Source organism: Dryobates pubescens, chromosome 20, assembly GCF_014839835.1.
Source record: "Dryobates pubescens isolate bDryPub1 chromosome 20, bDryPub1.pri, whole genome shotgun sequence".
NCBI classification, from domain to species: domain Eukaryota; kingdom Metazoa; phylum Chordata; class Aves; order Piciformes; family Picidae; genus Dryobates; species Dryobates pubescens.
The window spans coordinates 2,678,638-2,703,166 of NC_071631.1; the positions used below are offsets into that span (position 1 = coordinate 2,678,638).

At 58.0% G+C, this 24,529-nt stretch overlaps 1 protein-coding gene across 1 annotated transcript in view; it reads right to left on the reverse strand.

Annotated features, from left to right (window-relative positions):
* Positions 1-7,650: 7,650 nt before the first annotated feature.
* NFYC (nuclear transcription factor Y subunit gamma) overlaps positions 7,651-24,529 on the reverse strand; it is a 32,915-nt gene continuing 16,036 nt past the window's right edge. The window contains 8 exon segments of the mRNA XM_054171041.1: positions 7,651-7,991; positions 8,843-8,937; positions 9,618-9,768; positions 13,896-14,054; positions 14,856-15,029; positions 19,079-19,174; positions 19,946-20,059; positions 21,146-21,217. Coding sequence (XP_054027016.1) covers positions 7,872-7,991; positions 8,843-8,937; positions 9,618-9,768; positions 13,896-14,054; positions 14,856-15,029; positions 19,079-19,174; positions 19,946-20,059; positions 21,146-21,217 — 981 coding nt within the window. The 3' untranslated portion in view covers positions 7,651-7,871.

A 24,529-nucleotide genomic window follows, 5' to 3' on the forward strand; every position in this document is an offset into this window, starting at 1 on the left:
CAGGGTCCCTGCAGCAGGCACAGGCCACCCATGCCCAAACCTCCTCACCCTCTGCATGCTCCACTTTGAGCCAGGCTCTGAGTGTGTTTCCCAGTCCACACCCACAGCCATTTGCTCTCCCCCCTCATCCCCCTCAGCTCCACGCAGCCTCTCGCTGCCAGGCTGGGAAACTGAGGCAGGCTGCTGGGATTGCCCTTTCCAAGCAAGCTGGGGGGCAGAGATGCTCCATCCTGGCTGTCACCCAGCAGAGTCTGGGTCCCCCCCTCCCCCACGAGGGTGGCCAGGGCCTGTGCTCCTGGAGAGGACAACACCTTGGAGGCTTTGGGCAGTGAATTATTTAAGGCAGTGGTTGGAGGTCCCGGCACCAGCCTGGGCCCTGCTGAGCACTGAGCACTGAGCACCCTGCTGAGCACTGTGGTGTTGGGTTGGTCTTGGGGCACACTCACAATAGACAATTGTATTGACTTGGGCACAGGGGGAATGGTCCTGGTGAAACCCACCCCAGGAGCCAGCCTGCAACCTCCCCCCAGCTAAGGACACCTCCTCTGCCACCACCACCCAACCCCTGTGGCAGCAGAATGGGGATGAGAGAGGGTTGAAATCCTGTGAATCCAACCCAAATTCTCCCCTGTGTGGTCTCCTGTGTGCTCCCCTCCAGTCCCAGCCCCTGCAGCTCCTCTGGGTGTGTTCCCCGAGGGGGTGCAGCCCCTGGAGCACCCCCAGCAGAGGCTCCCTGCAGCTGAGCCGCCATGGCCACGACCTTCATCTGCTGCTGTTTGGTTCAGCTTCTTCTCCTGGTCGGTTGCAAGGTTTAGGTTTCACCTGGTGATTGATTGAAGCCTCCAGGCTGCAGAGGGGGCAGAGTTAAGGTGACCTGGAAAGGACTTTGGCTTGAGTGGGTGCTGCCCTGAGCAGAGGAGGAGCTGGGGGAGCCCTTTAGTTCCTGGGGATGAACCATGGGCAATATCCAGGCTGCTGTCCTGGGACTGCCAGGGAAGCCTCAGTGGAGCTGGCTTTGTAGGTGAGGAAGAGCTGCAGAGGCTCTTCAGCACAGACATCACTGCTCACACTTACTTGCTGTGAGCAGTGAGCTGCTAATGAATTAGGGGAGAAGATGTCCTGCTGCCCCCTCCCCCCCTCTCCATCACTGGCACTTTCTGGCCTCCTGTGGTTTTGCTGTCACAGGTTGGACCCTGAGCAGCCCCCAGCAGAGGATGAAACTTCACCAGGCTGTGGGCACAGCTGTGCCCCTGGTGGCTCCTGGCTGGGCTGAGCACCCAGGGTTGGTTTAAGTGGGGCACAGGACTGGTGCTGGGGGTGCCCACACGTGGGGAAGGGCCAGGTCCCATCTGCACCTTCTCACCTGCCCAGGCCCTGAGCAGCTCCATCACTCCTGGAGCTGGGAGGCTTTGGGATGGAGCCAGGGAGGGTGAATCAACATGGTACCAACTCATCCAGCAGAACCAGCAAAGTTTTGGGATGGAGCCAGGGAGGGTGAATCAACACCGTGCTGACCCCATCCATCACAAGCAGGGAGGCTTTGGGAAGCTGTCCTGGGTTCTGCTGGGTTCACCCAGCTCCTGCCTGGCCACAGGGGTCCCACAGAGCCCCTGGCATCCTCCAGCCACCATGAAACCTTCGAGAGGATCTCCTGATGGCGAGGGTGGGGGGGGAAGCCTGCGTGCTTGGAGCCTGCTGCCCTCTTGGGATTGCAGCTCAAGTTCCTGGCACGGCCAGGAGGCCAGGATTTGCATCTACAGGATTTCCAGTAAGTTTTGCAGGGCTGGTATGCAGCTGCAGGGCTGCTGCTGGCGGGGAGAGGATGGAGGGAGCAGGGACACCTCACCCAGGCACAGAGAACAGAGCAAAGGCCCAGCCTGGCTCCCTGGGGCCGGGGTGACACTGAGGGTCCTGGACAGAGCTGGGGGTGGCACCGTGGAAGGGAGGATGCAACCAGTCCCCTCTGGGCAAGGGAACCTGATTTGGTGCTTGGTGGCCTCAGGGAACTCAGACATTGCCCTGGGAGCTGGGTGAGCACTGAGGACAGCCAGCTGTGGTGGCAGGAGTGGCAGCAGTGAGGAGAGCTGCAGAGCACCTTCTGCTGCTGAAGGTTTGGCCACAGCCCAGGGCAATCAGCTCCTGATGTCAGTGCTCACACACTGACAAACAAGCAGCTGGGAGGCTCTGGCCGTGCTTGGAAGGGCTCCTGCCCCACGCGTGGGATGGGAACACTGCAGGCTGGGGGTCTGCTCTGCCCTAAAGTCAGGGTAACACACCCCCCCCACCCCCCATCCTGGGTGCCAGTGGTGCTGTGGGGCTGTGTCAGTGCTTGCCTGCCCTGACCCCGAGCTTGGAGCTGGGCCAGCATGGCTGGGAACTGGGACATGGCCCAGAGCAGCCCCCTGGGAGGAACAGGGAGGCTTCCGCCCCGCTCCGGGCAAGGCCAGGAGCAGGAGGGGTCAGGGACCTGGGTCCTTTTCCCAGCTCCAAAGGCAAGGAAGGAAGGACAGAGAAGGACTTCAAAGCTGCTTCACACCCCTGGGCTCTCCAGTGCTGTCTACAGGGCAGCTCACCACCCAGTCCCTCCAGTGGTGCTGGATCCCTGCAAAGATGGAGGAGGGTCCCAGGGGGTGGCAGCAGCGAAGCAGCAGCAGCACCCCCGGGGAAACAGCTTGCAGGGTGCTGGAGCAGAGAGGTGATGGAGTCTCCATCTCTGGAGACATTCAAACCCCACCTGGAGGTGTTCCTGTGTGACCGTCCCTAGGTGACCCTGCCCTGGCAGGGGGGTTCCACTGGATGCTCCCCAGAGGTCCCTTCCAACCCCTGCCTCTGTGCCTGGGAGAGGGCAGCTCCACCTCAGGGCCTTTCCCTGCGTGGCCAACGGCTCTTGCACATGGTGACCCTCAGGGCTGCTGGGCCCCACGGTGGCAAAGTGACCTTCACCACGGGGAGTTCCAGCTTGGCAGAGGGTGGCTGGATGCAGAAGCCCCGGGGAAGGGCAGCCAGCAGCAGCAACCCCCTCCCCCCAGCCCCTCCTCCCCCCAGCAAACCAAGTCCCAGTTCCTGAGCATCAGCGGCCGGCGCTCTCTGCGTGAGGGTTGTGCTGAGCTCATCACCCCCGAGGAGAAACAGAAACCCAGACTGCTGCTGGGGAGGGAAGCGCAGCTCCCTCATCTGCTTCCATCCCCTGGGTCGCGGGGGTGTGAGAGCTCTGCCACCTTCAGGCACCATCGCCTGCTGTGCAGCCTGGTGGCAGCAGGGAGCTGCCCGCGGAGGGTCCAGCCTCCCTCCCCAGGGCTGCCCCGGGGTCCCCGTGCCGCTTGCTTTTGTCACCAAGCTCCCTTGGAAGAGCAGAGGAAGCTGTGACCTCCCACAGCAGATGTGGGCTCTGTCAGTGTGTGAGGTGTGCAGAGCCTGCGACAGAGCAGTGGTGTCAGCTCTCCTCTGAACGCCACTCAGGGCAGCTCTGAGCCTTCCCCTGGGGGCACAGAGTCTTCTCTCTGTGATTAGCTGGAGCCACAGAATCCTTCTGGCTGCCAGAGACCTTTCAGATCATCCAATCCAACCCTCAACCCAGCACTGCCAGGGCACCGCTGAACCCTGGCCCTCAGCACCACTTCTACACAGCTTGGAACCCCCTCCAGGGATGGGGACTCCACCGCTGCCCTGGGCAGCCTGGGCCAGGGCTTGGCAACCCTTGAAGGGGTAGAAATTGTTCCTCATGTCCAACCTAAACCTCCCCTGGGGCAACTTGAGGCTGTTTCCTCTCATCCTATCACTTGTTCCTCTGGAAAAGAGCCCAACCCCACCTGGCTTCAGCCTCCTTTCAGGGAGCTGCAGAGAGCCAGAAGGTCTCCCCTCAGCCTCCTTTAGACTGAGCACCCCCAGCTCCCTCAGCTGCTCCTCCCCAGCCCTGCTCTCCAGACCCTTCCCCAGCTTTCCTGCCCTTCTCTGGACCTGCTCCAGCCCTCCAATGTCCTTCTTGGAGTGAGGAGCCCAAACCTGAACCCAGTAGTGGAGGTGTGGCCTCACCAGAAGCCAGCAGGACCCCAGCAGAGGTGTTGGAAGCAGCAATACAAACGTGAGCAGTGCTGAGCTGGATCAGCTCCATGGGCTGAGCAGCTTCCATTAGGTCCCCACACTCCTGGATGAGATCAGACTTTGGGTGACCATCAAGCTGATACTGAGCATGTCAAAGGCAGCATCTCCTCCAGCTGGAGGCAGAGGCTTCCACTGGAACCTTCTCTCCATTCATGAGCAGCATCTCAGCATCTCCCTCCCACCCCCCACCCCCTCCTTGCTGTCCTTTAACCAATTTACCCCCATTCAAATGTAACCAACAGAAGGGCTTTGGGTAAGAAGCTTTCCTGAGGAAGAGCCTCTGCCAGGGGCTGATAACAGGAGGCAGCTGCCTGTGTCCATCCAGGAGCCACATGGCTCTCCCCATCCTCACAAGCTGATTCCCCAGCCCTGCTCCCAGCTGCAAGGCAGAAGGATGCTCTGCCAGCAGAGCTGCTGGGGGTGCAATCCAGCTCTGTGCTGCAGAGGGCAGGTGCTCAGCATCACCTCAGCTTCCCAACCTGACCATCAGCTGCTTGCTGGGGCTCGGGGCAACAGCGTGGCTGGGTTGAGCATCACTGTCCTGTTGGCACTGGCTGTGGTGCTGAGGGACAGGGGTTAGTGGCAGTGCCTTAGCAGCAGTGCTGGGGTTGTGATGGCTCCTGAGGAGAGGCTGAGGGACCTGGGGGTGTTTGGCCTGGAGAAGAGGAGGCTGAGGGGAGGCATTGTGGCTCTCTACGGCTCCCTGAGAGGAGGCTGGAGCCAGGTGGGGCTTGGCCTCTTCTCCCGAGGAACAAGTAGCAGGATGAGAGGAAATGGCCTCAGGTTGCACCAGGGGTTAGGTTGGACATCAGAAGAAACTTCTCCCCTGGAAGGGTTCTCAAAGCCTGGCCCAGGCTGCCCAGGGGGGTGGCTGAATCCCCATCCCTGGGGGCGTTTAAAAGCCGCAGAGCTGTGGTGCTGAGGGCCATGGCTTAGCCCCAGGCGTGACAGAGTTAGGGAATGCTTGGACCGAGTGATCTCAAAGCTCTTTGCCAACCAAAGGCATTCTGTGACTCTGTGAAGGCAGCTCCGTGCCCTCCCGCCCGGCCCCCCCCCCGGCCCGGCCCCCCCCCCTGCCCGGCTCGCCCCCTGCCCGGCTCCCCGTGGCCGCTCTCCACTGCCCCCTCGTGGCCGGCCCCGCACCCGCAGCTGCTGTTCTCCTCCCGGCTTCGCTTCCCCTGCGCCGGCGACAGAGCCACAGGATCGGTTTGGCTGGAAGAGACCTTTCAGCCGATCAAATCCAACCATCAGCTCCCCCCCGCTGCCAGGTCAGCACCAAGCCACGTCCCTCAGCACCACATCGCCACGGCTCTGAAAGCCCTGCAGGGATGGGGACTCCGCCGCTGCCCCGGGCAGCCTGGGCCAGGCTTTGAGAACCCTCTCGGTCAACAGAATTGTTCCTCATGGCCAACATAAACCTCCCCTGGTGCAACTTCAGGCCACCTCCTCTTGTCCTAGCATCTGGGAGAGGAGACCACCCCCCACCCGGCTCCTTTCAAGGTGAGGATGTTCCTCTGGGGGGCTGTGCCCACCACCCCCTCACCTCTACCTGCTCAAGGCTGTGGTAGCCAAGGGCTGCTGCCCAGGCAGGTGCCTGGCTGCACCACACTGCTGCTGCAGTTGCTGCTGGCTCCTGAGCACTGCAGGGCTGGGAACATTTTAACCCAAAAGAAGGAAACTGACATTTCAGAAGCTCAGGTGATGCAGCAAACTCCCCTGCCTGCCTGGAACAGCCTGGCCCAGATTTAAGGAGGCTGCTCAGGCCAAGTGCTGAAGTGGAGTTTTCCTTCCCCAGCAGCAGCTTCCCCCCCCCCCCCCCCCAACTCCCTGCAGTTGTTGTGTGGGCACCCGTGCCAGGGTGAGCTCTGTGCCCTCCCCTGCCAGAAGAGGCACCCACACAGGCTCAGCAGCCTGGGCACCCTGTTCTGTGCCACCCAGCCTCACCTCATGGCAAAAGGGAGGCAAACTCAGCAGCTGTGCCAGGGGAGAGCAAGTGGCAGCGCCGGCCTCGTCCTGGCACCGTCCCCTGGCTCTGCCCAGCACAAAGCAAAGCCACAGAACCTCCTCTGGACAAAGTGCCAACTCTGTCCAGTAGCTTCATGCTGGCCACAGGAAGGTTCTCAGTCACAAAGCTGCACCCCACTGTCGGCTCAGCTCCAGCTTTGCAGCCCCACAGGGCTGCTCTTCGGCCCCAGCCTGGGCTGATACCAAGATCTGCCCTGCCCTGGGTGCAAGGCCTTGCACTTGGCCTTGTTGAGCCTCATGAGATTCAGAGTCCCACTTCTCCAGCTTGCCCAGACCCCTCAGAGGCCTGGAAGCCCTCCCACAGGAGCAAAGGCCCAGAGCTGGGTGTGCTGAGCCTTGAGAAGGCTCAGGGAAGACCTCCTCACCATGGGCCAGTCCTGGTGGCTACCAGGAGGATGGAGACTCCCTTCTGACAAGGAGTCCCATGGAGAAGCCAAGGGGTGATGGGGACAGGGTACTGCTGGGCAGGTTCCCATTGGACTCCAGAAGAACATTTTCCCTTGGGAAGTGCCAGAGAAGGGAATCCTCTCCCAAGGCAAGCAGTGGAGTCCCCTACACCGGGCACTTCCAAGACTCAGCCTGCCAGGGCGCTGGGGCCCAGCTCGTTTCAGCTCCACCATCACCTCAAAAGCTTGCACCAGCTGATCCTTGGGGTCCCCTGCACCCTGGCATTCTGCCATTCCATGCCACCCCAGCCCTGTGCCATCCCCTGGCACCCAAGAACCTCAGCCCCAGCCCTTTGTCCAGGGCCACCCTTCAGCTGTGCTGCTGCTGTCAGGTGGAAGGCTCTGCAGGGCCTGAGGGCACTTTGCTTGGCAGGGCTCACAAAGCAGAGGCAATCATCTTACCAAAGGAGATTTATTGGGTGCTAGGAAGCTTATCTTACATGCAGACTGAAGCTAATACAACAGTTAACAGCAGGGCTGGGCTCTGTCCAGACTTCCATTTAGTGTCTCTGGAATACATCAACTTAAAAAGACCCCAGAAGAATCTTTGTTGAGTTTTTTTTCTGCCCCTTTAAAAACCCCAAATGAAACACACTCAGCACATGAGGAATGGTTGTGTCCATTGGGACTGCTCCTCCTCTGCTCCCTGGCTAGGCAGTGCTCAGGAGTCACCCCAGAATGAAAGAGGAGAGGAGAAGCTCTCTCACACACACTCACACATCCACACTCCTCCCATACACCTCCACTACAGCAGGGGAGGGAGGGAGGGAGGGACTGAATCTACCTCTAGTCAAGAGAAAAGGGGAAAAACCAAACCCCAACCAGCCAACCCACCCCCAAATTAGACCAAGAAGAACAGCAGGAATGAAGCTCTTACCACAAACCAGATGCAGTACCCTTTAATAACAACCACCACCACAGCTCCACCAGGTGAAAGCCTTCCCCACCTCCACTTGAGATGCTGCAAATCCCTTTTTGGGTTTGTTTGGGTTCTTCCTGGTGAGCTCTCTCTGTGTTTTCTGAGGTTGAACTGTGGCCTCCTGAAAAGCCCCAAGGGTTTTCTTTCCCCCCCTTCCCTTCCCTTCCCCCACTCTTGCCTTCCTGTCAGCGGCTGCTGGAGATCCCCCCACAGCCGCCAGGGGGAGGTGGGCAGCGCACCAGAGGCTGCAGCCTACTGTAGGCTTGCTAGGGAGGGCAGATGGGACAGAAGCAGATGTAGGCATCAGAGCAGGTTGGTGTGGTACAGGTCAGGCTGGTTTGGCTCCAGGCAGGGGGGAGCTCCACTGCAGTGTCCTGCCCTCAGTCCCCTGTCACCTGCGTGGCTTGGCCGTCGGAGCTCTGGCTGGTGGACTGGATGAACATGGGCTGGGTGATGTCCTGGCCTGCAGGCATGGTCACTTGCTGGATCTGGTACAGTTGCTGGTGGAGGCAGGAGCAGGGGAAAGAAATGGCTGTCAGAGCTCAGCACCCCCAGCACCAGCTCCCTCTAAGCACAAAGTGAGCAGCTCAGAACCCCAGCACGAAAGACCTCTGGAGATCATCCAGTCCAACCCCCCCCTGCCAGAGCAGGGCCACAGAATCCAGCACAGGTCACACAGGAGCACATCCACATCACACAATCACAGAACTTCAGGGGCTGGGAGGGACCTCAAAAGATCCTCCAGTCCAAGGCCCCTGCCAGAGCAGGATCACCTACACCACATCACACAGGAGTGCATCCAGGCTGATCTTGAGCATCTCCAGAGGAGGAGACTCCACAGCCTCCCTGGGCAGCCTGCTCCAGGGCTCTGTGAGCCTCACAGTGAAGAAGTTCCTCCTCATGTTGAGGTGGAACCTCCTGTGCTGGAGTTTCCATCCATTGTCCCTTGTCCTATCCCAGGGTGCAACTGAGCAGAGCCTGTCCCCTCCCTCCTGACCCCCAGCCCTCAGATAAACATTGATCAAATCCCCTCTCAGTCCAGATCATCCAACCCAACCCCCTGCTCCAGCTGGGCACCCCCAGCAGCTTGCCCAGGAGCACAATGGCCAGGGGGGTTTGGAAGCTCTCCAGACAAGGAGACTCCACAACCTCTCTGGGCAGCCTGCTCCAGGCCTCCCTCACACCAGAGAAGTTTCTGCTCCTGTTCAGATGGAACCTCCTGGGTTCCAGCTTGGGCCCACTGCCCCTTGTCCTGTCCCTGGGCACCAGTGACAAGAGCCTGGCCCCGGCCTCTAGAGAAGCTCTGTGGATCCCAAGGGCTGGAGCACCAAGGAACTCTCCGAGTGCTTACCTGTCCATCTGTGAACTGGCTGAACTGCTGCTGTCCCTGCTGGACTTCTGTCTGCGTTATCTACAAGGACAAGAGAAGGATGATCAGTGAGAGCACTTCAGAGAGGGTCAGAGCCCCACTAACAATAGTCTGCTGCTGCCTTTTGAGAGCTTTGAAGACTCTTTCAGACCTCCTCAGCCCACCGAGGCGGCAGGACACAGCTCGCGGCCCTGCTGCTGCTGCCCACGAGGCAAGAGCGAGGGACCTGGAGTCAGCCACTCCAGACCCAACACAAGCCATGTCCTCCCTTGAACTTCCCTGAGGGCCTCCAGGATCAGAGCAGAGCAGCAGCCTCCCTATCCTCTGGAGGCAGAGAAGAATCCTTTAGCGACCAGTCTCAACAAGAGCGGGAGGCAGCCTGCTGCCACTCTCGAAGCTTCACCTCGCCAATGGCTTTTCCTGAGAGCTTGCAGGGCTGCTCCTCCCTCACCCAGCCAGAAGGAGCAGAAGTAAAGAGAAGGTGGATGAACTGAAGGTTGGGGTGGGTTTTCTTTACCTGCAAATCAGCTCAGAAGCAGCATGAGCTTTACCACAGCCAGCCAGACACAGGGCCATAGAGAAGCATGCACCCTTCACGCACAGCTAGAGGAGGCTCCTGCTATGCTCCTGGGCTTTTTTATCATGCTGATGGAAAGCAAACAGGAAGAAAACAAAAAAACCAAAAGGGAAATGCAGGAAGCCTAGCCCAAGAGGTGGTCCATCCAAGTGGAACTGGCAGGGGGAGGAGCTGGGGAGCAGCACCTGCGGGTGGGTGGCAGCCCTGCCGGTGGAGTCCGTACCTGCTGCGCATTGGTTGCAAGCGTCTGGATCTGCCCCTGGACTACCTGGGTGCCTGACACGGGTTGGGCTAAGCGGATATACTGCAGCTGGCCAGCATTCAACTGAACCTGGAGACAAGCAGGGGGGAGGGGGGGCAGGGAAAGAAAATGAAACAGGTAACTGGCACCCTGAAATCACACACCCCTCGCCCTCTCCGCTCCGCGCTCACGGAGGGCGCCCGGGCGGCGCCGGCCGATCGGCCGCCACGGAGCCTAGCCCAGCGCCGGGGAACGAGCTCCTGCAGGCTTCCCTTCCCCAGGGAACAGCAGCTCTGCCATTCTGTTGCATGCTTATTTTGGCTGGAAGGAAAGGCCTCTAAGATCAGGGAGTCCAACCAGCCACCTGGCACCGCCGCGGCCGTCCAACCACATCCCACAGGGCCGCGGGGCGCTGGAACGCCTTCCAGGGATGGGGACTCCACCACCTCATGACCACACATCCTCCTCCAGAGCTTGGGGGGGTTGGGGTGGGAAGGCCAGTTAGTAGCTAAAGCATATTAGGTGCTAAATTTCAGGGAGCTTTGAGAACATTTCCCCCCTCCTCTGGTTGGTTGTGAGACTGAAGCTCCTGCTCTGATGGTTCCTTTCCCATAAGCAAAGTGGTTAGGAGCTTGCTGCACACAGAATGGGTTGGAAGGGACCTTAAAGGTCCAACAAGCCCTGCCATGGGCAGGGACACCTTCCACTAGTACAGGTTGCTCAAGGCCTCATCCAGCCTGGCCTTGAACAGCTTCAGGGAGGGGGCAGCCACAGCCTCCCTGGGCAGCCTGTGCCAGGGCCTCACCACCCTCACGCTAAAGAATTTGTTCCTCCTCTCCAGTCTCGGTCTCCCCTCTTCAAGCTTCATTCCCTCTCTTCCTATCACCATGACACTGCCAAAATGAAAGAATGGAAGGGAACCTGTCACAGAACCCAAGCCAGCAGAGAGGCCAAACTCCCAGAGGACACACCTGGAAGCTTTTAATCCAACCTCTCTGCCAGTCAAGGCCGATTTCAGCCGGCAAAGGCAGATGCTGTGCCAATAGTCTGTGTCCAGATTGAGTTCCCACAACCTTCACCTTGCCTGGGGGGCTGCAGGGTTGGCAAGGCCATGCCATCATCCCAGCCTGGGCTAAAACCAGCTACTGGCCACCTCAGAAGCAACACAAAGCCCCCAGGAGGATGGAGGCCACTGGTGGGAGCTTTCATTCTGTGCTACTGCACTTCAGAAGGTTGCAGCCTGGCAGCTTGAAGGTTCTTTTGGACACAGAACTGGCTTTGAGTTGTTGTCTTTCACTTAGGAAGTGTTAAGGGGTGGGGGGGGGGAAGCCCAAACCAACCCAACAAACCAAAAGGGCAGAGAAAAAAACCACTTCACAAACTGCTCAGTGAGAAAGGGCCAAGGGCCTAAAACCATGGGCTGGGTGTTTGCACAAGGGCCACTGACCTCAGCAGCTGGGGCTGAACACTCCAAGGCCATTTCAAGAGCAAATCAATTCCACACCAGCAGCAACACTGCAATAAAGAGTTTGCTCCTGCACCAAGATTCAGAGATGGGGTTGGGTTGGAAGGGACCTTAAAGGTCATCCAGTTCCAACCCCCCACTGCTTTTCTGACCTTCCACTAGCCCAAGGTTGCTCAAAGCCCCATCCAGCCTGGCCTTGAACAGCTCCAGGGAGGGAATCTGCTGGCAGATCCTTTCTGTTCCCCCACACTGCAGGGGCTTCCTGCTTTGATTTTCACTACACTCTGCGTGGTTTTCACCCATTCAAAGTGTTCACTGCAGGGTGAGAGGGAGCTCCAAGGACCCTGCCCTGTGAGCTCCAGCAAAGGCACAGGTGAAATGTGACAAGCAATTAAGGTGGGCAGAAAGAGTGACCACCCTTGGATGGGTGTGGACACCAACTTCCAGTTTTGCCTCAGTGCTAAAAACATGAACCCCACTTTCCCACAGACCCTGGAGTGGGAGATTGTAGCAGAGAGGTGCCCAGAGCTGTCAGGAGCACGTGGGGAGAAGCAGCAGAGGACATCAGTAAGAGTCCCTCCAGGCTCCTGCCATCACCACAGGCACTCCCAGGGTTATGGCAGGGTTTTCAAGCTGTCACATCTGTGTTGTGCAAAGATCCTTTGCTGAACCTGACCAGAAACCAGTGTGAAAGAGGAATCTCAGCAGGCAGCACTGCTGCTAGCAAGGGAGGAAGGAAACTCAAGGGAGGAAGAAGAAAAGCACAGCAGAACAGAGAGCAGAAGGGGCCAGCAGCACTACAGAGATCAAGGACTGGAACTCTGTGAAACCAGAAAGTGCTTTCCAGGTGAGGACACTGCAGAACAGATCTCTTGCATGGCCTCCATGTTCTCCTTCAAACCACTTGCTGGAGAGGTGAGCAAGGAGAAAGAGGTCTCCTTCAGCACGAGCTGTGGTTCACCACACCATGCCTAGGGAGGAGGCTGTGTGCAGTGGACCTGCCAGGTGCAGAAGGGTGACCTGGGCCTGGCTCAGCACAAGACTGCTCCCAGGCTGCTCTGCTTTGCACTCTTAGAACTGTTAGCCACAAGAGCTCACACTCTGGCAGTTTCTGTCTTGCATCAGAAGCTTCTGAGGACCACTCAAAGCTGCCTCTTCTGAGATGCTCCCAGGCAAGAGGAAGGTAGCAGCATCTGCCTGGCCAGAATCAGGCACCAGTTGAGAAGCCTCCAGCCTCCCACTCCTGAACCTGGAGGTCATCTGCAAGAGGATCCACTCCTGGGGAGAACAGAACCTTCTGCAGAAGCTGCTTGAGAAAGAGGTCTTTGCTCCTAGCAGATGTCCAAGCTGCCTTCTTGTAGGGCCTTGCAGCATCCACTGGAGAAAACAAGCCTGGGAGTGCTCTCTTCTTGCTGATACTCATTCTTGCTGCCATGGTACCCCAGGCACTGAGGCTAGAGGTGAAGAACTCCCAAAAGATCAAGGATTTGGGAAAGATTCATAAGGGAAGGGGGGAAAAAAAGAGAGAATGGAAGTAGTAGTAGAGAAGATAAAAAGGCTGCTGGCAGCAAACCACCATCTTTGACTAAAGATTCACTTCCTTTCTGACTAACACCTTACCCCAAGCAGCAGAAAAATCAGCTGAGGACTTCAAAGGGATGAAGAGCTTGGAAGTGAGCCTGGCAACACCCCACAACCTAACCCCTTTGTCAGGATGCTGTGTCCAAGCAGGAACCTCTGCCAGATGTACAGAAGGAAGCTGAACAAAGCTTGAAAGGCAAAAGGCTTGGGGGTGGAAATCAGTTTTGTCCCAGCTGTGGGCCCAAGCCTGAGGCAAAGTGAGAACCTTGTCCTAGAGCCACTTGCTCAGCCCTTTGGGGTGCTGCTGAAGCACACCCAAGGGGACAGGTTCTACTTGCTCAGCCCTTTGGGGTGCTGCTTGAGCACACCCAAGTGGACAGGTTCTACTTTTCCTTCTTGAAGAGGTGTGAAATTTTCCAGGTGGGAAGCAAAAGCCTCAGCTTTGCTGTGCTGAAGTGCAGAGAGAGAAGGGCCAAAGAGTGACTTTTGAGGCCCCACAGGACAGATGCCAGCATGTCACTGCTGACACTGGGTCCTCAAAATCCCACCCTTGAGGCCACTGCTGCCAGCTCTCTGCTGATGTGCAAGTGGGGAGATGCTTTCTGGCTCCACCAAGCCATGCCTCTTCTGGCTCCACCAAGCCATGCCTCTTCTGGCTCCACCAAGCCATGCCTCTTCTGGCTCCACCAAGCCATGCCTCTTCTGGCTCCACCAAGCCATGCCTCCAGCCAGCTCCAAGTGTTTGGTGCAAATCACTTCTTCCAACTCAAACCCACCCCCCAGCTGGAGCCTTCCCCACTCAGTCTGCCAGCTCCTGACCTCAGATTGCAGAGGCAGAACCAAGTGAAGGCCCCCTCCAAAGAAAGAAAAATGAACTCTGCTTTTATTGAAGCCCTGCTGTAAGGAATGGTTTAATGTGCTGCTTCCTAACCAGAAGTATTTCAACTCAGGGCTAAGTGTTGGGGCTGGGCACAGTGAGGCTACATGAGATGGCTTGGGACTGATGTCCTCCTTGGTGTCACAGCTGGCTCACTTCCCCCTCTTTTTGAGGTGCCAGGAAGCTCAGCACTCAACCCAAGCTTCCTCCTGCAGCCTAACAGCTCCATGCCAGGAGCTCAGTGAGCAGCTGCTCACAAGGGGCTGCTCCACAGCTCCCCTGGTGAAGGCTTACCGGTATCTGCTGGATCTCCCCAGTGTTGGTGATGATTTGCTGCATGACCTGCATGGTCTGCCCCGTGCTGCTCTGGGCCTGCTGGCTCTGTCCTTGGGGCTGGGCCTGCACGATCTGCACCTGCTGGCCTTCTCCAACCTGCATGGTCACAGGCGTGCTCTGCAGTCAGGGAGGGGAGAGAGGACCAGGCAAGGGCTGAGCACAGGGGAAGCAGCAGAGACCCACAGAATGGTAGAGGCTGGAAGGGACCTCCAGAGACCCTCGAGTCCAACCCCCCTGCCAAAAGCAGGGGACACAAAGATGGCAACAGGCAAGCTGCTTCCTGGGCCCACTGCTACTTGTTAGTGCTTCAAGCATCACCAAGGGAAGCCAGGACCTAGCTGAGCCTTGCTGCTGAGGTATCTGAACATCTGGGCAGGACCACAAAACACATTTCAGAGAGTCACAGAATGTTAGGGGTTGGAAAGGACCTGTGGAGATCACCCAACCCAGCCTGCCAGGGCAGGATCACCCAGGGCAGGGCACACAGCAAGACATCCAGGTGGGCTTGGAAAGCCTCCAGAGCAGGAGACTCCACAACCTCTCTGGGCAGCCTGCTCCAGGGCCCCAGCACCCTCACAGGAAAGAAGTTTCTCCTCATATTGAGGGGCAACCTCCTGTGTTCCAGCCTGCAGCTGTTGTGCCTTGTCCTATCACTGGGCACCACTGAAAAGAGCCTGGATCCTTCTGCTTGACACCCATCCCACAGGGACCTCAGAAGGCCTCTCTCGGCCTTCTCTTCCCCAGGTTTCTGCATCTTCCTTCACAACAGAGATGTTCCAGTGCCCCAAGCATCCTCACAGGTCTGTGTTGGACTCTCTCCACAAGCTCCCTGCCTCTCCTGAACTGGGGAGCCCAAACCTGTTGAAGGTTTGGCTGGCTCGGCAAAGCCCCCACCCCGAGATGCAGCTTGTGGCTCACCTGTCCCTGCTGAGGCTGGGCAATGATGATCTGTCCTGGCTGGATGGTTGTTGTAGAGGTGGTGGTCTGCTGGCCTTGCTGCTGCCCCTGCACCTGCACTGCAGCAGGCTGCTGAGCCAGGGTGAAATAATACTGCACAGGCTCGGCCGGGGTGACGGCCTGACGCACCTCTTCCTGTGGCACAGGGAAACGGGGAGGGAAGGCATCAATAGCCAAACAGCAGCTCAACAGATCAACACCCAAACCACCCCCCCCAGCTGAAACATCACCCCCCAGAAGCAGGCTCCATGGGAAAGGATCTCAGCCTGTTATAGATGAGGCAGGGAAGCTCAACCAGGAAGGGCTTCCCTCATTCCCTCGGCTGCGTGGGAACCAAACCCATTGCCAGCACCCTGTGTGCAACCAGGCAGCCACCAATTCCCTTCTGAGAGGCAGAAGAGCCAGGTTAGCACAGCTGAAAACCCAGGCACCAAGTAAAGCTCCATCACTTCCTCTTAGTTTAACTCAGAAGGGGCTGCAAAAGCCCCCCAGCGAGCCCCACCTCCCAGCACACCGCCTCCCCCTCTGTGCCCAACGCCAAGCCCAGCCTAGCTCTGATGTTAAGCCCCTGGGAACACAAATCATGGACCTGATGGATAAGAGCCAGGCCTCTGTTGATGTATTTACACCCAGATCCCCCAGACTGAGAGGCAATTCTCTCCTGGACCGTGGCTGAACTGCCTGATCCTGCTGGGAGCTGCAATCATCTCCCCCAGCACGAAGGAACCAGAAGGCTCTGCTCCAGCTGAGGGCCAGAAGCAGAGGGCTGGGAAGGTGCTTTGCTTTACTGCAGCTTTGGTGGTTTGAAAGTCCCTTTCTGATGAATGAGCCTCTAGGCAGAGCAGCATTTTGCAGAGCTGAGTGGCAAGTGGTCAGACCACTCCAGAATCAAGCCCCTGCTCCTCAGAGTCGGGATCCTGCACCTCGTGGAAGCAGCAGCAGCAGCAGCAGCTTGCCAGACGTTCACTCCATGGCAGAAGGCGTAAACAATCCTCTCCCAGCCACCTTCAGTTCACAGCTGAGAGTGTAGGATGTTTACACGTGCTACAGCATGGCACATCCCCACCTCCCCTGGCTGCTGGGCTGCCCTGCACCAGGCCTGCTCCTGGATTACCTTCACAAGAGCCAACTGGAGAGGAAAAGAAAAAGCTGATGTTAAACAAGGTTAATGCAGGGGGAGTCCTGGGGGCACTGAGGGGCTGCTCGCTCCAGGAAGGAGCATTGAGGGGCTGGAGAGGGTCCAGAGAAGGGGAAGGAAGCTGGGAAGGAGCAGCTGAGGGAGCTGGGGGTGTGCAGCAAAGGAGGCTGAGGGGAGACCTTCTGGCTCTCTACAACTCCCTGGAAGGAGGCTGGAGCCAGGTGGGGCTTGGGCTCTGCTCCCAAGAACAAGTGACAGGATGAGAGGACATGGCCTCAAGTTGCAGCAGGGGAGGGTTAGGTTGGACATTAGAAGAAACTTCTCCCCTGGAAGGGTTCTGAGAGCCTGGCCCAGGCTGCCCAGGGGGGTGGCTGAATCCCCATCCCTGGAGGGGTTTCAAGGAGGCAGAGCTGTGGTGCTGAGGGCCATGGCTTAGCCCCAGCCTTGGCAGAGCCAGGGAATGGTTGGACTCTGTGACCACAGAGGTGGTCTGCAACTGAAAGGATCCTGTGACCTTCATGCTCTGCTGCATCCAGGATGAGAGCAGCTGAGGGAAGCTGGGCTGCTTCAGTGTGGAGAGAAGCAAGCTCCAGGCAGACTCTCTACAACTCCCTGAGAGGAGGCTGGAGCCAGGGGGGGGTTGGGCTCTGCTCCCAAAGAACAAGAGGCAGGATGAGAGGGAACAGCCTCAAGTTGCCCTAGGGGAGGTTTAGATTGGACATGAGGAACAATTTCTTCCCCCAAAAGGGTTGCCAAGCCCTGGCACAGGCTGCTCAGGGCAGTGGTTAAATCATCATCATCATCCTCATCTCTGGAGGGGTTTCAAAGCTGTGGAGATGTGGAGCTGAGGGCTGTGGTTTAGCAGCAGGCTTGGCTGGCTTCATGGTTGGGCTGGGAGGTCTTTTCCAGCCTCAAGAATTCTGTGGGGCTGTGCTGTAAGGTGGGCAGCAGGCTTGAGTAGGAGAGCTCATCTGCACAGATGTGAAGCTCTCAGAGGGACAGCAACTCAAGAGCAGACTCTGCTGGGAGGCTTCTCAACAGCCCCCAGAGACAAAGCTGCTCCCAGCTGGCTGTGATCAAGAAGCAGCTTCCAAAGCTGGCAAAGATCAGCAGCATCCCCCAGTGCCCCAAACCACCCCAGCCACCTGGGCTGCTCACTGCATCAGATCCTCTGGGAGAGGGAGGAGGAACAGACTGCAGCTCTGGCTTCAAGTGGGCCTGTCTCCAGTTCCCCCCAAGGCAGGGTAGAGCTGGGGCTGCTTCTGTAAAGCCCTTTCCTCAGCTCCCCAATCCCTTCAGAACTCCAATCCTCAACTCCTAGCTGCACCCTGACCCAAGGAAGGGACTGGCTGTGTCTGCAGGGAGCTGTGAAGGGAAAGAACCAACTGCTTTTGCATCCAAACCTGCTAGAACCAAGTTCACCTCCCAGCCTTGGCTGTGGTTTCCCTCCAGGCCACAGCTTTAGTTACCAGAGCAACACCACAGTTGTGGCTTTGCTCCCAGCTCCTCCATGTAACCAACACCAACTTCTCCAACACCCTTCTGAGGTGGCAGAGAGGAAGCACAGGTTGGAAGAGGGCAGGCTGCAGCAGCCACTTCTAGCCCAACCCATTCTCTGACCCAGCAGCATTGGGAAGGGACCTTAAAGGTTATCTAGTTCCAAGCTCTCTGGGCTCCAGCACCCTCACACCAAAGAAGTTTCTCCTCCTGTGCAGAGGAAACCTCCTGGCTTCCAGCCTGTGCCTTTTGGCCCTTGTCCTGTCCCTGGGCACCACTGAAAGGAGGTTCCCCATCCTCTTGCCCCTCACCTTTTACCTCTTGCTGAGCATCTCCTCTGGGGCTGCTCTTCTCCAGGCTCAACACCCCCAGGGCTCTCAGCCTTTCCTCCTCACAGAGCTGCTCCAAGCCCCTCAGCACCTTTGGAGCCTCTGCTGGACTCTCTCCAAAAGCCATCTCTTGAACTGGGGAGCCCAGAGCTGGAGCCAGCACCCCAGCTGTGGCCTCTGTAGGGACCACTGCTGTCTACACTCACAGCAGGAATCTTTTTGCTTCTTCCCCAGGTCTTAGATTGGAATAACACCCCCCCCCCAAAAAACACAGCACAGAAAACCTGCCAGAAGGATGTTTTCCACTTGCCAGCCTCTCCAGCAGCACTCACTGGATGTGGTGCTCTGCTCCCTCCCTGAAGGTGCTCAAGGCCAGGCTGGATGAGGCAACCTGGGCTACTGGCAGGTGTCCTTGCCCATGGCAGGAGGTTAAACCTGGATGATCTTGCAGGTCCCTTCCAACCCAACCCACTCCATGGAGCTCTGGACTCCTGAAGTGAACTTTTAGCAGCAAACCACCAAGTGTTTAGCTGAAGGAGGTGAACCCAGGAGCTGGCTTTGCTTCTTTGTGCATTTCAAGCAGCAAGACTGAGCCTCAGCTCTCCTTTAGTGCCTCTTCAGCCCTGTCTCAAGCAGGGAGGGAAACCAGAGGCTTGTGTCTAACAAAGCAACTCAGTTTGCAAGCCCCAGTGCTGGGATGAGCGCAGCAGGCTGCTGCTGTAAACATCCGACTGAAAGCTCCTGCTGACACCTTACAGCTTCCAGTCAAGGATGTTTACAGGAGCAATAACTGCCCCAAGGGGATGCAGGAGCTGGCACCTGCAGGGGAGAGAAGCTCATTTCTGCCCTGACAGGGCAAAGGATGCAGACTCAGCATGGCTAACATTGCTCCTTTTTGGCATCAGGGCTGGTTAACAGCTGTGTCACCTCACTGAATCCCCAAGCCAGGCTCCACTCAGGGGCTCTGTCAGCCCTCCACTCAGGGGCTCTGTCAGCCCTCCACTCAGGGGCTCTGTCAGCCCTCCACTCAAGCTCCATCCCCACCATAACACCCCCCCCCCCAGGAAAGATGAAAGAGAGAGAGGCACCAACCTGCTGCCCGGGGATCCGATCCCACAGCCCTCACCTTCTGCAGAGCTTCAGCAGCTCTCCCCTCCAGCAGAGGCTGAAGTCCCACCAGAGGAAGGACAGCCAAGGGCAAGCAAGCACTGGGCTCTCACCTGTCTCTTTGTAGGCTTCAGCTCATCCCTTGGGACAATGTCAATGAGGAAGTCAAACTGGTCAAACTTGGTGATGGCCACGGCGATGTCGTTCCTCTGCCACGACACAAAGAGAGAAACCACTCTGCAGCTCCAGGAGGGGCTTTGGCCATTGGCTAAATCAAGGCAGACTTTCAATTTATCCATCTCATTGGCCAGGCTGCAAAAGATCCAGGCTCAATCTCCCCTCCTCAAGCTTCAGCCCGTTCCCCCCTCCTCCTGGCACTCCCAGCCCTTGTCCCAAGTCCCTCCCCAGCTCTCCTGGAGCACCTTCAGCTACTGGAAGGCTGCTCTGAGGTCTCCCTGGAGCCTTCTCCAGGCTGAACAGCCCCAACTCTCCCAGCCTGTCCCCACAGGGGAGGTTCTGCAGCCCTTTTGATCATCTTCATGGCCTCCTCTGGACCCTCTCCAGCAGCTCCACGTCCCTCTGATGCCCGTGGGCACCAGAACTGGATGCAGTGCTGCAGGTGAGGGTCTCACAGGAGCAGAGCAGAGGGGAAGAATCCCCTCCCTGCTGACCACACTGCTTTGGATGCAGCCCAGAACACTGCTGCAGCTCTCCTGAGCCCTTCCAGCAGGTCACCACGAGCCAGCAGCTGCAGCTTTTGGCTTGGGGGTTGGTTTTTAGGTGGTTGTTGGGGGGGGGGGGGGGTGTTGTTTTTCCAAGCTAATGAAGAGGAAAAGCATTTCAGTGGCATGCAGGCTGCCTGGGACTGACAAGCAGGCACTCAAGTGCTTGTCTGCTAAACATGCCTCATGTTATGGAAACAAAGAGCTGGAAACAAGTCCAGGAAGCAGCTGAAGGCTGGGAGGAGAAGCCTCTGTTACCTGCAGAGTCCTCCTCTTGTTGTCTTCTGTGTGTATCCAGGCTCTCAGAGTCAGTTCTGTTATGAATATCTGAGCTGCCTTGGCAAAGAGCACAGGAGCTTCTGCACTGATCATCTGCAATTAAAGGGACAAGTATTTTGACCATGAATGGCCCAGCAGCACACAGGGGAAGAGCTTTAGCATGGCAGCCAGAGGCAGAATGGTTGCATTGTTTAAAGAGGGAAGTTAGGGGAATTTCCACAACAGACCACCTGACCTTCAACACCCCCAGGGAAGAGGCAGCCACAGCCTCCCTGGGCAACCTGTCCCAGAGCCTCACCACCCTCCTGCTGAAGAATTTCTACCTAGGATCCAGTCTAACCAGTCTAACCTCCTGCTCCAGGCTGCTGTGGAGCAGAGGGAAGCAAAGCCAGGGGGCAGCCAGGCTGCTGTGGAGCAGAGGGAGGCAAACCCAGGAGGCAGCGAGGCTGCTGTGGAGCAGAGGGAGGCAAACCCAGGGGGCAGCCAGGCTGCTGTGGAGCAGAGGGAAGCAAACCCAGGAGGCAGCCAGGCTGCTGTGGAGCAGAGGGAAGCAAAGCCAGGAGGCAGCCAGGCTGCTGTGGAGCAGAGGGAGGCAAAGCCAGGGGGCAGCCAGGCTGCTGTGGGGCAGAGGGAAGCAAACCCAGGAGGCAGCCAGGCTGCTGTGGAGCAGAGGGAAGCAAAGCCAGGGGGCAGCCAGGCTGCTGTGGAGCAGAGGGAAGCAAAGCCAGGAGGCAGCCAGGCTGCTGTGGAGCAGAGGGAGGCAAAGCCAGGGGGCAGCCAGGCTGCTGTGGAGCAGAGGGAAGCAAAGCCAGGGGGCAGCCAGGCTGCTGTGGGGCAGAGGGAAGCAAACCCAGGAGGCAGCCAGGCTGCTGTGGGGCAGAGGGAAGCAAAGCCAGGGGGCAGCCAGGCTGCTGTGGAGCAGAGGGAAGCAAAGCCAGGGGGCAGCCAGGCTGCTGTGGAGCAGAAGGCATCAAAACCACAAAAGACTTCAAGGCCCAAATGATTTTGCTCTCCCAGCTGAGTGTCTTTGCCCCAGGCCAATCCTCCATCCCAGGCAACTGTTTAAATGTGGTTAGAGTTAATCACAAGCAATAAGCAGCAATGAATTGCAAGCAAGTCAGAGCCAGCATGCCCACCCCAGTGATCCTAAAGCCTCAAGCAGAAAAGCCAGAAGTCTACCTTCACATCTTCATCCAGCTTCATGATCTTCTTGATACGAGCCAGAGGGAGCTCCTGGACTCTGAAGTCTTTCTGCAGAGAGATTCACATCTGAGAGACTCTTTGCTGCCACACAAGGAGGGTGAGCAATGGTCCAACAGGCCTGGATTGGCTGCAGCTGAGCTCCAGTGGATCAGACAACTCAGCCTGGGCTCAGGCAGCCCAGCAGGCAGCTGTGTCCTGGCCTGCATCAAAAGCAGGGGGAGCAGCAGCACAGGGAGGGGATTCTGCCCCTCTGCTCTGCTGAGGCCACACCTGCAGCACTGCCTCCAGTTCTGGTGCCCCCAGCATGGACATGGAGCTGCCTGAGTGGGTCCTGAGGGGGCCACGAAGATGAAGAGAGGGCTGGAGAGCCTCCCCCATGGAGAGCTGGGGCTGTTCAGCCTGGAGAGGAGAAGGCTCCAGGGAGACCTCAGAGCAGCCTCCCAGTAGCTGAAGGGCTCCAGGAGAGCTGGGGAGGGAACTCTGGACAAGGACTTGGAGGGACAGGACAAGGAGCCATGGCTTTGAGCTGGAAGAGGGGAGACTGAGACTGGAGATGAGGAAGGAATCATTCAGAAAGAGGCTGGGGAGACCCTGGCAGAGGCTGCCCAGGGAGGCTGGGGATGTCCCCTCCCTTTTCTGCAGGGCTGCTCTCAATCTCATCACCTCCCAGGGCTGAGCTGGTAGCAAGGATTGGCTGAGCTAGGTGCAGGACCCTGCTGAGCCTCCTGAGCTGCTCCTCAGCCCACCTTCTCCAGCCCTTCTCCTTTCCACCTCCCCTTTGCCCTGCCCCCAGCTGAATGGTTTTTGCAGTGGCTGACTTGCTTGCCACGCAAGAAAGCAGATTCCTAGGCCAGTTAAAAATTAAGCTGCCCATACTTGATAAGCTGCACAATAAACCTCCTTTCATGTGGAGATGAAGGCAAAACCACAGCTCTTGGAGCAGAAGAATGCAGGGCTGTGAAAGAGGCAAGCCATTCATTCTGGTTAGGCATACAAACTCCTGCATCTGTGGCTTTGATCAACTCTCTGCACACAGGCTGGGGAGGGAACAGGGAAAGAAAGAGGCAAGGAAGGAGGGGGAAAAAGAGAAGCCCAAAGCAAGCAGCTCATCTTCAGAATGGTGGCTTTGGGCTTTGCTCTTGGAGGAGTTCCTTTTGTTCTCAGTGCCATTAAAAGCACAGGAGAGTGGCTGCAGGAGCTCTGCAGCAGCACAGGCAGCCAGCAATTGCTCTTTTGGTCTGTGCCCCCCTGGGCTCAGGCAATTCTCTCTGGGGATGGAGAAAGGCAATGGAGCTGCTGCTGCTTAGGGCCAAGCCCTCCTCTCAGCCTCTGCAGGATGATGGTGGTGATTATTACTACCACTATTACTACTATTATTCTTTTCAGCTGCCCTCCAGTACCTGCAGGGATCCTACAGGAGGGGCTGCAGCCTGCCCTAGGCCTTCACAATCCTGTTTGGGAAGACCTTTTTCCTGACATCCAGCCTGCCCCAGGTAAGAACTTGCTCCTCATGTCCATCCTGAACCTCCCCTGGGGCAACTGGAGGCTGCCTCCTCTTGTCCTCCCACTTGTTCCTTGGGGGAAGAGCTCAACCCCCACCTGGCTCCAGCCTCCTTTCAGGGAGCTGTGGAGAGCAAAGAGGTCTTCCCTCAAGCCTCCTTTTCTCCAGGCTGAGCACCCCCAGCACCCTCAGCTGCTCCTCCCCAGCCCTGTTCTCCAGACCCTTCCCCAGCTTGGTTGCCTTTCTCTGCTCCCTCTCCAGCCTCTCAATGTCCCTGAACTGAGGAACCCCTTCCAGAGAAGGGCAATGAGGCTGGGGAGGGGGCTGGAGCACAGCCCTGGGAGGAGAGGCTGAGGGAGCTGGGGTTGCTCAGCCTGCAGAAGAGGAGGCTCAGGGGAGACCTCCTTGCTCTCTCCAACTGCCTGCAGGGAGGCTGTAGCCAGGTGGGGGTTGGTCTCTTCTCCCAGGCAAGCAGCACCAGAACAAGAGGACACAGTCTCAAGCTGTGCCAGGGGAGGTTCAGGCTGGAGGTGAGGAGAAAGTTCTTCCCAGCAAGAGGAATTGGCCACTGGGCTGTGCTGCCCAGGGAGCTCCCCCAGCTTCTCTGCCCTTCTCTGCTCCCACTCCAGCCCCTCAATGTCCTTCTTGGAGTGAGGGCCCCAAAACTGAGCCCAGGATTCCAGATGTGGCCTCCCCAGTGCTGGGTACAGGGTGAGTCCTCTCCAATCCCTCAAGCTCCTAACACAGCACCCAGCACCCACACTTGTGCCTGCAGCTAGTTTTACATCACCTCCCTTTCCCCTGCTCCAAATGGAACCATCATTCCCCCAGACATCATTTAACTTGTTAACAGAACCTTTGGATCAACTCTGGCTTCTTGTTTAGCCCAAGAGCAGCTGCAGGCATGACTGTGACATCTCCTTGTGCTATGAGTCAGCTGCATTTGACTTCTCCCTCAGCAGCTGTAGCCAAGGCAGCTCTTAAGGCCACCTTGCAGCCTGTACATAGCCAACCTGCCTGGGACAGCAGCAGCCACACTCCTAGAATGGTTTGGGTTGGAAGGGAACTTAAACATCCTCCAGCTCCAACCCCCTGCCATGGACACCTCCCACCAGCCCAGGCTGCTCAAGGCCTCATCCAGCCTGCCCTTGAACACCTCCAGAGACAGGGCATCCACAGCCTCCCTGGGCAGCCTGTGCCAGTGGCTCCCCACCCTCACTCTAAAGATTTCTTCCTCATCTCCACTCTCGTCCAGCTCAAAGCCATTGCTCCTTGTCCTAGCCCTCCAAGTCCTTGTCAAAAGTTCCCTCCCCAGCTCTCCTGCAGCCCCTTCAGGTGCTGGAAGGCTGCTCTGAGGTCTCCCTGGAGCCTCCTCTCCTCCAGGCTGAACAGCCCCAGCTCTCTCCACCACAGAATCACCAAGGTTGGAAGAGACCTCAAAGATCATCAAGTCCAACCTGGCACCACAGACCTCATGACCAGACCATGGCTCCAAGTGCCACATCCAATCCCCTCTGGAACACCTCCAGGGCTGGGGCCCAGAACTGGACACAAGACTCAAGCTGTGGCCTAAGCAGTGCTGAGCACAGGGCACAAGGACTTCCCTGCTCCTGCTGGCCACACTCTTCCTGATGCAGGCCAGGATGCCCTTGGCCTTCTTGCCCCCCTGGGCACACTGCTGGCTCCTGTTCAGGCAGCTGCCAGTCAGCACCCCCAGGTCCCTCTCTGTTTGGCAGCTGTCCCCTTGGTGGAGGAGCTTCAGCATGGAGGTGCTGCAGCAGCTTGAGCACCTTCAGGCTGAGGTTTGCCTTGCTGCCCAGCCCTGCCAGGCACCTGCCCCTCCAGCTGCCCTGCCCTGC